This window comes from Rattus norvegicus, chromosome 3 (assembly GCF_021556685.1).
Source record: "Rattus norvegicus strain SHRSP/BbbUtx chromosome 3, alternate assembly SHRSP_T2T, whole genome shotgun sequence".
In the NCBI taxonomy this organism is placed as follows: Eukaryota; Metazoa; Chordata; class Mammalia; order Rodentia; family Muridae; genus Rattus; species Rattus norvegicus.
Window position 1 is genome coordinate 21,065,515 of NC_141536.1, and position 12,635 is coordinate 21,078,149.

At 41.0% G+C, this 12,635-nt stretch overlaps 1 protein-coding gene across 50 annotated transcripts in view; it reads right to left on the reverse strand.

Annotated features, from left to right (window-relative positions):
- Dennd1a (DENN domain containing 1A) overlaps positions 1-12,635 on the reverse strand; it is a 488,046-nt gene that overhangs the window by 204,720 nt on the left and 270,691 nt on the right. For all 50 annotated transcript variants that reach the window (XR_015683115.1, XR_015683114.1, NM_001434229.1 and 47 more), the window contains one exon: positions 9,892-10,002. Coding sequence is in view for 39 of the 50 variants with exons in the window: in NM_001434229.1 (NP_001421158.1) it covers positions 9,892-10,002 (111 nt within the window). In the remaining 11 variants the exon portion in view is untranslated. The remainder of the gene's footprint in view (positions 1-9,891; positions 10,003-12,635) is intronic.

Consider the following 12,635-nt stretch of genomic DNA (forward strand, 5'->3'; position numbering starts at 1 on the left):
CATAAAGACAGACAGCAAGTGTGTAGCTGCACTTTTATTCTGTGCCTGTGACAGACACTGCTGAACAAGGAGATGGCCGCAGGATCCCTCCTAATGCGCATCTGTCATCAGTGGATCAAAGCTGGCACTCAGGAAAGAAATCAGTTGGCCGTCTCATTGAGTCTAAGTGGACTTATATTTACTTTCAAACCTCTCAAGATTATAGTTTATGTTTAACTAATGGATTTATACTAGTGTTTTAGTGATGCCTTTTTTCTCTCCAAAGAAGCCTAGCAAGATGGATGTGGTGGCACACACCTTTATTCCCAAGACTTAGAAGGCAGAGACAGGCAGATCTCCGAGTTTGAAGCCAGTGTGGTCTATAGAGTGAATGCCAGGACAACCCAGAGATACTCTCTCAACAACAACAACAACAACAACAACAACAACAACAACAACAAAAAAACCACATACCAAAAAAAAAAAAAAAACTAACATAAGCACTATCAATGAAGAAAGAGAGAAGTGGGTGGTAAGTTCCTAACCTTGTATGAGTAGACGAAAAAACTCCCTTAGAAAGTTAGAGAAAACTCAGAAAGACTAAAGCCCAAACCAGTCACTATCATGACTATCTTTACATGGGAAATGTGCTACACACACACACACACACACACACACACACACACACACACACACACACACACGTTTAACTCATCCACCTTCCATAACAACCTTATGAGGGAGTTGTACTAATGTTTCCATTTTGCAGGTAAGCCTATGGTCACAGAGCTCAGGTTTGAGCTAGGAAGTGAACCTTGGGAAGCCAGGCTCCTGAGTCTGTGCTCTCTATTCTCATGAAGCTGCCTCTGTGCTCTGATCTACATTAATCAGACAATTATGGAGCATCCACTATGTGTACACACCATGCCCTCAAGCAAGTTAAAATAGACAGAGAAAGATCAAAATGCAAACAATCAACTTCAACACAAAAGCATTATGAAAGAGGTGCTATAATAGAGGTTCAAGTATGTCAGCATATACAGAAGGAATCCCTGATTCTGCCTGGGGCGAGCATTGAGCAGCAGAGACTGGCACATCAGAGCTTAGTGAATGAAGACAGAGAGGCTGCTTATGCTCCTTCCTTTGGGAGGCCAGGTGAGCCATGTGATATAGCAGCTCCTTGGGCCACTCAAGCTCTATTGAATGACCACCCTTCAGCCAGTGACTGCCTAGTGGGATGTGAGCAAAGAAGCAAAACCTTCATGCTGCTATGATTACTCTTTGTGGCTTGAGGATTTCACCATCACCACCACCAGTCATACACACAGAGTGTGCAAAACACTCCAGGATCTCTACCACTTTTTTCTTTGCCTCTGAGAGTCAGGTCAGGAGTCATTGCCTATAAAGATGACATTTAGTGACAAGTGGCATTCATAGAATGAGTAGCATGTAGTCAGTGCTGGGTTATGATTTTACCTCATCTATGATTATGAACCCTTTACCAGTCCCACTTTTAGAGAAAACAGCAGAGAGATGTTAGAGGTCAATTGCCCACGGCCATGTGGCTAAAAATGATTCAAGGGGATTAAATGTATGGCAGAGATAGGCAGAATCAGAACAAAATGACCCTGACTTGAAGTCTGATTCTCTCTCCTCCAACCCTGCTGTCCTTTTTCTGAGGAAGATTCTACCAACAGGACTGTCTGAGGCATCTAGCTGGGAGATTCAGTAGCCAATGAGCTTTCAGGAAAGCAAACCCATGATTTTCTCTTATGTTTGTACAAATCCTTGTGTGCATGGCCTAGTGACCATACTTGCCACTTTCAAAACCATTGGAGGAAATGATAAATCTTTGTCCTACCAACATAGTACATAGTGCTTTGATGTTGCTTCCATAACAAATGCCTTTGAGATGTCTGCCAAAGTGAGCCCCATTTACAGATTTTCAAACATATTAACAGAGAAGTCATTTTAATATTGCCCATTTGTGTTTCTTGGGTAGAGGTATGATTTATGACTCATAAGAAATAATCTCTTACTGCTAAAACCTCAAGAATACCCAGGGCTGGGAGACAACATTGTAGTGACTAAACAGGTTGTTGCAGAAGCTTGAGCATTTGAATTTAGAACACATAAAAAAGCTAGGTGCGGTAGTACATGCTTGTAATCCAGAGCTGGGGGCTGAAGACAGGAGGATCCTTGGTGCTCACTGGTCAGCCAGCCTAGTGCAAACAACTAGTTTCAGGTTGAGTGATAAACTGTCTCAAAATAAACAAATAAACAGCAACAATAGTAATAATGGAGAGAAATGATTGAGGAAAGGCATCCCAGTGTCAGCCTCTAGTTACCACGTTTACCTTACAGGTGAGTACAACTGTTCATACGCAGGTACACACGCACCCCCACCCACCAAAACTTGCGAAGAGAAGATCTCTCAAAGAACTAAGTGCTAATCTGTCTTTATGACTTCTTCTAAACAAACACATACAGTATCTGTTATATAGTTCTAAGTGGAGATGAGGCAGTGGTACACAACCGACAACACCAACAAGTTAATATTGTTTCTGCCGGGGGAGAACAGTGTGCTCCATGGTCTCAAATCTGGCTGCATATCAATCAATAGGGAAATCTGGAAAAACAAAACAAAACATCCTAGGTTCTGCACTGGACCTTTTGAGCCAAAGTGTTTGGAGATGCTGTCTGTGAACCTGCTTATTTAGCATGTATTCTGGGTGTTTCTAACAGTATTTGGAATTACTAATAATCTGAATCCTATGTCTAGTTCAAAGCAGTGTTCAGTGTTTGTTCGAACTACAGAAGAACTGGCAATAGAGGAGGATGAAAATCAGTGTGGCGACTGCAGTGGGCTGAGGTTGAATTAAAGGATCACAGAGTCTACTTTAGACACACTGTATTGTACTCTAGTCTCCTCAATATCACAAGCTTCTTTTTGCTCCAGTTACAGTTCAAGGTGAACAGAAGAAAACCAACTTATACATAATTAAATGAATACAGTTCAAAAAGCAGTTAATTATATTTGTTTTAAAAAACTGACATAAATAAAACAGCAATCTTTTCTCCTACTATCAGTGGAGGTTTCCTTCATTTACTTTTAATGTTTTTTCATATTCTCTGAGCCACAATAAAATTTTATGTAATGGAGATTAGAGAGGCTAGGCCACTAGTTAGTTTGGCTGCTGAGTCTGTATTTCATGCCACATCATTACATTTTGTTAAGGATTTCCCTCTTCACCAAAAGGATTAGCTTGCTTCTCACTTCTTTGAATACTCTTCTTAGGTTGTCAGCGTGACTAGGTTAACCTCAACCCCCACCCCCTCTCTCAACATATAAAAGATGAACAAACAAAATGTTCGATTTATTTTATTTTTAAATAGAACAGTAAATTTAGTCTTAGACTTCACTGTTTGGGAAGTCTCCAGTTACAAGGTCTTGGCTTCCCTTGAGCACAGTTTGAAACAAAATAACGCAGTTTGTTCCTACGGCTGGAACATGCAGAGTGGAGTGTGCAGGCAAAGAGGCCCTGGCTCAAGTCCAGTGTTTCAAACCTCCTTAAACTGCCACTCTCTTCTTTGCTTCAAGGGCTACAGATAAGCAAACAGGATTAGTTTGTTCAAGTGCAAAAGAACTAGGAAAGCTTTGCACATGCTGCTAAGATGCCTGGCCACTGCCTGGGCTGACACAGCCATGTAAGGTGGAGTTCCTCCAAAAAGAAGTGAAAATTAGAGCAAATCTGAAAATGTGCCTCAGCTACAAACTGTCCTTTCTCAGGTCACCAGAGCAGATGGTGTGCTCAGACAATGGATTGCTGTCTGCGCGAGTGAGTGTGATGGGGCAGGCAAGGTTGGGAAAGGATCCAGGACTTCTCATGAACACTGAAACATCTACAAAGGCCAAGCTGGGGGTGTGGCCACAAGACACAATTATCACCTACCATTTGTCCAGGGCATCAGTACACAGGCCCTACCTGAGTCCTAAATTCTCTGGGGTAATATTTGCGTTTGTCTAGCTGAGAAGAAACGGAGAAATAGTTTTATGCTAGTTTTTTTTTTCCTTTTCTCTAAATGAGGGACCTATACATAATTATGTGTGGAAGCTCAACTGCATAATTATTTTGCCACCCAATAGTACTTTCTTTTTAAGTGTTTGTTTAAACCCATCCCCTGGATAGCCTAAATAAATCTCTTAGTAAAGTAAACATGCTTTTCATCAATTAACTAGAGAGTCTGGGGTTTTGAAAGTTCTTCTAGCACCCCTCATTTATAAAGGAGCAGTTATAGTCAAGAAACTGAAAGCCGGAAGGAAGTGCAGCCCATAGCCCCTGCAGCCACCATGCTAGCTCAGAGTCCTACCCCAAGCCTCTGGTCAAGGTAGCTGGGGAGACTGGGCAGACATGAAGTCTAATAAAGCACTGACCACGGTAGAGGAAGGGGTCTTGGCCAAGAGAGGGAGGTGTGTATCCCTTGTGCCCAGAGTTGAGCTGGGCACATGTCAGTAGTGTGTATGTGTGTGTGTGTGTAGATCCATGATTAGTAGAATCAAGTCAAGAATGTTTACAGGTGCACAAGTATCATGAGGAACCCATAACAAGAGGAGAGTTACCAAGGAGGTGGTATGAGGTAGGCAGAAAAAGTGGTTTTTAATGTAATCTCTTTAGCTCATCTTAGATAAGGTATTTCAACTTTTTGGTTGTTGATATTTTTATGATCAAAAGGGGAATAAAACCAAGTTGTTCCTGGGGTTGCTACAAAAACTAATGAGACTATGATACTCACAGATGCCATAGACACACACATACAAATATGCCTGTGGATATATGAGTATACACAAGAGTATATTTTAATACAGCACTTCATACAGTGAGTATATGACTCACAAAGGTTAATGAAAAAGAATCTTGAGAAAGTGGTAGAAGACCAAGAGTTTGCCTCACAAAATACTGAGTGTGGGTCTACATGAAGGTGATGGAGACATTTATCTCAGATGCCATCTGGGACCTTCTCTGGTAGTCCTGGAGCTACACAAAACTTCTAAATACTATGTAGTCTGGCTTACTCTTCATCTAAATCGGCGCAACCAGCTCATCCAGTCACCTTATCCACCAGCTCTTATCATTTTGGCTTTTTATAAGAGTTTTCTAATTTTCTTCATAGGGTGGATACACTTAGCAACCTATTTTATTCTCTGGTTCTAATGGTGGTTCCTACACAAAACAGTCCCAATCAATATGATCTGGTGGCAAAAATAAGAATTTTGAAGGGGCTGAGATTCCCTTGTACCCATAGTTTCTGACTATTTCTTCCTTTCTAGAAGATTCCTTCTACAGAGAACTTCATGATCTATTTTGTGGCTCTGTCTCTTTCTGATTAGTACATTGGCTTCAAGCACTCCCCCCCCCCTTCTGAAATAAACAGGCTTCTCTGTAAAATAGAAATAATTCTAAATATGTGGAGTGATATCATTTCTAAGATATCAAGGTATCATTTCTAAGATGTTCTTATCTTTGATATACTAGCTGTCCACAGTATTTCCAAAAAGCAATGAGTTAAACTTGGAGGTGAAAATATGGGAGAAAAATAGGATCCTAATGTTCCAAGAAATCAGAGAACAAGATTTAGCCAAGCCTTCCCTATTTATCATTTATAAAGAAAAACAATCAATAAACATTAAGTGAGCAAAGAGAACAAAAACTTACATTTGTCTTATACAGAATATCACACCATTATTGACCGGGACACCTGGGAAACACATTATCTGACTCTGAACTAAGCAGTGCTAGGCTTGTCTCCAGACAGTCTGTATTACAGAACTTGGACTCTGGAACGCTCAGTAGCCTTTACCTTTCAGATTCTGAATAGCTGTGAAGAGCATTAAGCTGTATGTTATCAGGCAAACTAGAGACCATGGTTTGTTGAGGTACTATGGCCACATCAGGATCTCTCATGAGGGTCCTCAGAACACCTCAGGCTGAAACAGCCTTCACATCTGCCTCATCCATGAGGTAAGTAAAAGCTGTGCTTGATGAAGTCAGAGGCAACAAGAGCAAGACCTTCATTCAAATCCTGAATCTGAAGAGGACCAAAGGCTTGAACCCAAATCCTGTCTGCTCAGCACAGAGACTCCACAGACAGAAGAGAATCTGGTAGGAGCAGAATCCCTTCTCCCAAGAAGAGGGTAATTTCATTACCAGTCACAGAGCCCAGACCTCAGCTGCAGTCAACTATCTATAAACAAACAAAACCCCACAACCCTACCCACAAAAAAAGTAAAAATAACACACGTTTGAAACCTTAGCAATGATTCTGCTTAATGATTCTCCTTACCATTAACTCAATCACACAACACAGAATTAATCCAGTTTCTAAATAATCATTTTTTGGTTTTGATTTGAAATATTAAAATCTGACCTCTCATTAAAGCATTTATTGATTGATTATAAACATGTACACATACTACATGCAGACCATGTCCTACTTTACAAACATGAGGTCAATTGCTCAATCAAAAACTACTTCAGGGGGTTGGGGATTTAGCTCAGTGGTAAAGTGCTTGCCTAGCAAGCGCAAGGCCCTGGGTTCAGTCCCCAGCTCCGAAAAAAAAAAAAAAAGAAAAAAGGAAAAAAAATACTTCAGTAAAATGGTGAGTGAACAAGAGCAGAGAGACTGGACAGGAAACGTGATTTTTGAGGAATTTTGTTCTAAAGGGGAGAATATGAAAGGAGTAAAGGGAAGAATATAAGTGGGATGAAGTAGATCTGACTCACAGGAAGTTGTCTTTGTTTTTGAAAGTTACATTCATTTATATGTGTGTGCATGCATGCATATGTGCATGTGGAGGCTGGAGGATGGCCTGCACTAGTAAGCTCGTTCCTTCTAACACCACCACATGGGTGTTGAAGACTGACCTGGGTTATCAGCCTTGGCAGCAAGTGCCTTTATCTCTAGAACAACCTCCCTAGCGGTGCTTTGTCATTAAGATTTAGGAGTTTCTGTATCATGTTGGTGTGTGCTTTGGAAAGCACCAGCAGAGAGAAGCAAAGACTGGGCAGAACTAAGTTCTTACTTCTCTGCTGGAGCACTTCCTGGGGGGGTGACATGGAGGCAGATAGAGAAAATCCTGCTCCTTTTCCCCACTCCTCTCCACTGTCTTCGCTACTCTCCTGGGTACTTTAGTAGCTACTGGATCTGACTTAGGTCTCCTTTACTCAAGTGAAAGCTTCAGGAAATCAGGAATTTTTGTCTATTTTTGTTTGATGTTGACTACTGAAATATACTCTGGGACAAAGTCATCTGGACACGTAGAGTGACTATTGTAGAGGACAGTTTACCCACAAGGGTGGGCGCAGATACCAGAGGTTGACAGGTGTGACAAGGCAGCTGGACTCTCTTCTGGATTCTATTAGATGGGTACAGAATGCTGGGTTAGGAGTTCGAGACATTGCTTCACTATCGTCTCATATCCAGAGTGTAAAATCTTAGGCATATTTATTTTTTTAAAAAATTATTTATTTAATATATATGAGTACACTGTCACTGTCTTCAGACACACCAGAAGACACATCAGATCCCATTACAGATGGTTGTGAGCCACCATGTGGTTGCTAGGAATTGAACTCAGGACCTTTGGAAGAACAGTCGGTGCTCTTAACCGCTGAGCCATCTCTCCAGCTCCACATCATTGATTCTTTAACATTTTTATAGGAACTACTTTGTCTCTATCCCTTGAGCTTGGCATCTTATTTTTCTTTGATAAAAGTTCTTGAAATAGAACACATATAAAAATAAGTACATCATACAAATAAATTTTAAATTAGGAAAGTTAAGCCACAAAACCTGCCACCTAACTCAGGGATTAACAATCTAATAGTGACAAGACCCAGTGTGGCCTGCTGTCATTCTTGTACCCAACGCATTGTTGGAAGTCAATCCTAGCCATTAGTTTATCTACTGTACATGACAAGGTCAGAGTCCAGTTACAAAGAAAGCTTCATGAGTCCAACACAGTATTCAATACTTGATGTGCTGAGAAGAGACTGTTGGACCCTAATCCAGCTGAAGACTGAAAATAGGCTAGGGTGCACTTCATTGATGGAGGGCCTTTTCAATTTTCAGTATGTTCATATTTAAACATTAATTCATTTGAAATTTAGTTTTGTATGAATAAAAGAGACACAGTCTTTTTTTCCTTCCACAGGTGGACAACTACTGCTGAAATGTTTGCCTGGTTTTAACAGAAGGTTCAGTGCCTCCTTTGTTATTTATAGAGCCCTTGTCTACTTGTGGGCTGTTCTAGGGCCTCCATTCTGTACCATTAGCCTGCCTAAATCCCCAGTCTAACTACTAACACCACAGACCAATGAATACAGCTTTACAGAAAGATCTACTAAAGCAAGCTATCACAATCCATTCATTTTCTTCAAGTATGACTTTGGCTCTTTCTTTTGGCTTTTCCAAAAAAGAAGAAAAGAAAAAGAGGAAGGGGAAGAGGGAGAGGAAGGGAGATGGGGAGGAGAAGGGAGAGGAGGAGGAAGAGGAGGAAGAAGAAGAGGAGGAAGAAGATGAAAGGAGGAGGAGGAGGAGGAGGAGGAGGAGGAGGCAAAGCAGCAGCAGCAGCAGCAGCAGCAGCAGCAGCAGCAGCAGCAGCAGTTTGGGCTACATAGTGAGATCAAGTGCAGTCTGGATTATGAAGCAAAAACCCTATCTCAAACAGACTAAAACAGGGAATGTGAGATGGCTCAGCTGGGTAAAGCACTGCCATGTTAAGTGTGAGCATTGGAGTTGAGAGCTCCTGATCTCACATAAAATAGCTGGATGGGGTGGTGGCTTGCTAGTCATCTCAGTAGGCAGGAAGATGAGACAGGGTTAAACAAGATGTCCGAAACTTGAGTGCCAGGTTCAATGAGAGACCTGGCCTCAAAATATAAAGTAGAGGAAGCCACGTGGCATTATCCTTGGGCCTCTACATGCACATATATGCATGGCCAGCCACATATACACATTTACTTCCAAACATGCAAATCTCACTCACACAGATGCACGCACACATGCACGCACATGCATATGCACACACACACCAGATACCACACACCCAATTTCTTCAAAAACCCATAAAACAGAACAAACCATCAGAACCCCTCTGAGATAAATGGCAAAAGGTTTTAACAGAATACACAGGGGAAATAAATTTATGAAAAATAGTTACCTCTATCCAAAGATTTTAAAGTTAAAACTTAATGTATCATGTTATACCTATTTTTACTGAAAGATTAAAAGGTAGCACAAGCATACAGACAACATATACAAAGACACAGCCGAGTCTGCAAAAGCTGTCGGGAAAGTGGTTTACTTGTATACAGATTGACAACATTCACTGTTCACAGGCCCAGCCTTCTGGGGAAACAATCTGGCAGCCCCCAATTCTTGGTACTTATCAAAGCCTTTGACCAGAGGTCCTACTGCTTAACATATTTATTATTTACAAAGTCCCCACGTATATGTGAGCTGTTTCAATAACAGGGAGCTCAAAGATGTTTGTTGCAGTATCAAATATTAGAGGATTTATCTATTAACAATCTAAATGACAACTGAGAGAAGACTAGTAAATCATAACTATATCATTACAATGGAATATAGTGCTGGCATTTTAAAAAAATGACAAAAACAAGCTTATGTGGAGATAGGCACAAAATTATTTATAATTGATCATGAGACTGTAAGAATAAATGAAATGGGCTTTGACACTGTAAAGGGACATGAATAATTAATGACAATGATGTATTACCATATGAGGGGAATGTGGCTGATTCATTTTCCTAAAATTTTCTTTAATCTTGCCGATACATCCTTCAATTAAAATTAGATGACTGCAAAGCCGTCTCGAGACGGTCTACTCACGGTACTCAGCTTGCTGCAGATGATGAGGATCCGGCGCTCATACAGCATGCTGGCGTACAGATGCAACATGTTGTTCACATCCACAGCCACAAAATATTCTGTCAGATTTCTCTAGGAAAAAGAAGAAAGCAAGTCTTGTGGCTTATTTTGTTTGTTCTTATTATGACTAGTATCTCATAAAGGCAGGAGAAAGCAAATAATCACAAGGCGTGTGCTCTTCTTCCTGTCCCGCTCTTTCTACCTGCAAGCCCCAGCTCCACTCATGTGTGAAATCATGAAATGCAAAGTTCAAAGAGGCCTTGGAGATGAGCAGCCCAAGCAACTGCATCTTTGTGTGGTGATTATGGGTTACAACTTGAGGTCCTCGTACATAGCAGTGTGTTGGCTTTTCCTGTCATTCCAAAGGATGAGAAGCATAGGAACTCTACAATCTCAAAAATGACGAGAACAAGGCTGAGGGAAAGTCTCTAAGATCAAATGGCCTAATAAGCAATGAAGACAGGGCTCTGCACTCATCTCTGGACCCTAGGTCCTAGACCTTTTCAAACGTATGGTGCCATGCATCCTAGTGAAAGTGTCTAAGCTCCAGGAACTACCCAGTAGATCCTAGCACAAAGGCAGGGCATTGCCTGCCTCATCCTTTCTGTGTGTGTCCATAGCAAACTGGCTCTGCTAGAATTATAGCAATCTCAAAACCTTACACCTCTCAAATATTTCACTCAAAGGGAGAAGATGTAGATAACCAGCAGCAAGTTGTGACAATAAAGGATTTTAAACAGCTTTTGTTTTCCCCCCATATCCTGGAGTTCATTCCTTTAATTAGCATTATGGACTAGGATTCTTCAGATTTCAGCAGGGAAATGGATAACATTTCATTTCTACAACCTTTCTATATCCACCTGACATTAATAATACACAGGAATATGCTAATTTCTTTAATGTTACAGGGTTTCAATGCTGCACAATGCAACTCTCAGGAAATGAAAGGAGGAAAGGTAAGCTGTTGCCATGAGTGGCAGTTTATCGTGATTAAAGATCTACAACCCATAATTTAAGTAAACCAGTGGATTTTATATGCAAAAGACCATAAAGCGCTTTTCTATAATATTATGGTTGAGAATAAGAATGAGCACTTATCTCATGATTTATTACTGTTTGACCAGAGTATTAGCCTAACCACCAAACTTCACAAAGAGCAAGTGAATTGACAGCTCTACTCCCTTGCACTGTCCCTCCTAGATATTGCTTGTTCACTATCTACCGCGATAAGGCTTTACACATCGTGCTTCAACCTTAAAACCATTCCTTGTACTAGATGTCACTTTCTCTATTTAAAATTGTCAAACAGAAGCACAGAAAAGTGATGTAATGTAACAAGGTTCACATGATAAGTGAACAGCAGAAGACTCGGTCTAGGGTTTAAATATATAATACCTTAAAGTGTAAGTTAAAATATCATATTCAAAAAATATTGAATATAGGGGAAAATAAGAGGAAATATATATGCAAAGAAGGGGGAACTCTCCTGCCCCTTAGGACATTGTTGCCCCATTTAGAGAGGAATCCTTACATGCCAGGCCATGTGTGCTTTATCTAGTTTCTTTCTATTCCTCCTAATAACCTTTAGGTAGACATTACTATGTCTCAATGGAAAAATGAAAGCTTAGAAAGCCTTAGTTGTTTTTAAAGATCACCCAGTTAGAAAGGGCAGAGCTAAGAGCAGGTTTCTTGAATCTAAAAGTTATGTTAACTGACATACCAGTTTGCCTCCTAACAACTCCATGAAAAAAATAAAATGAGCACTGAATCCAGATGAAACTGGGTAAGAAGCATTTCTCTGTGCAGTGGACTGAGGAGCGCTGAGTTAATGATGTCAGGGTGGGGTTTGTTCCCGAGACAGTGACACGGCAGAGCAATTCTCACAAACAAAAATACAAGGCCCTCAGCTGAGCATTTCAGAGAGAGCTTAAATGCTGATGAATTATATGAATTTTTCTTTTAGAAGAGGATAGAAGTAACAAGAAAATAGAAATGAGGAGCTTAAAGAAGGCCAGAAAGCCCATTAGCACTTTTGACAGATCCAAAGATAACTCTGAAGCCACCAAAACGTGGCCTCAAGAGTCTGCCAAGAAGCTTCACGCTGAGGAGAAATATGTTACACAGCTTGCCGTCCAAATAGGGAGACACAGCGTCAGAGACAAATCCTGTGCCTTATTTTGGTGGGAGGAAAAAAAATTCACAAGGATACTTTTGTGGACTGGGAAGGGTGTGTTTTTGAAATAAAACACAACTCGAATGAGGCAGTCCCCCATTCCCAGTCGAGATTGGAGGGACTTAGGTGCTTGGTCCAAAACTCTACACAGGTATGTTAAAAATATGTAACATTTAGCCAAATTCTTTCTAAACTGTCATGTACTTTTTTTGGTATTTCTCATCCCATCTGTGCTGATCACCAAGATATTTGTGTCTAAACAGAAGCTGTCTCTCTTATCTGCTTCCTCCCCTGCCTCTTTCCTTCTGGGATGCCACCCGCCAGAGTGGGAGGGAGTGCCAACGGCCCAGCCCAGGAACTTCTTGGACAGGGAGCACTTGCAGGACAGAGGGGGTTCTGGCTCACTCTTAGTTTCCACCAAGATTGGGCTCAGAGGGAGCCCCTGGGAGTTAGGGATCTCCCTCTTGTTGTTAAGTGCTCATAGCTTGAGCTCCATGGTAAACCTCAACTTCTCAGAGTTGCCCTGTCATTT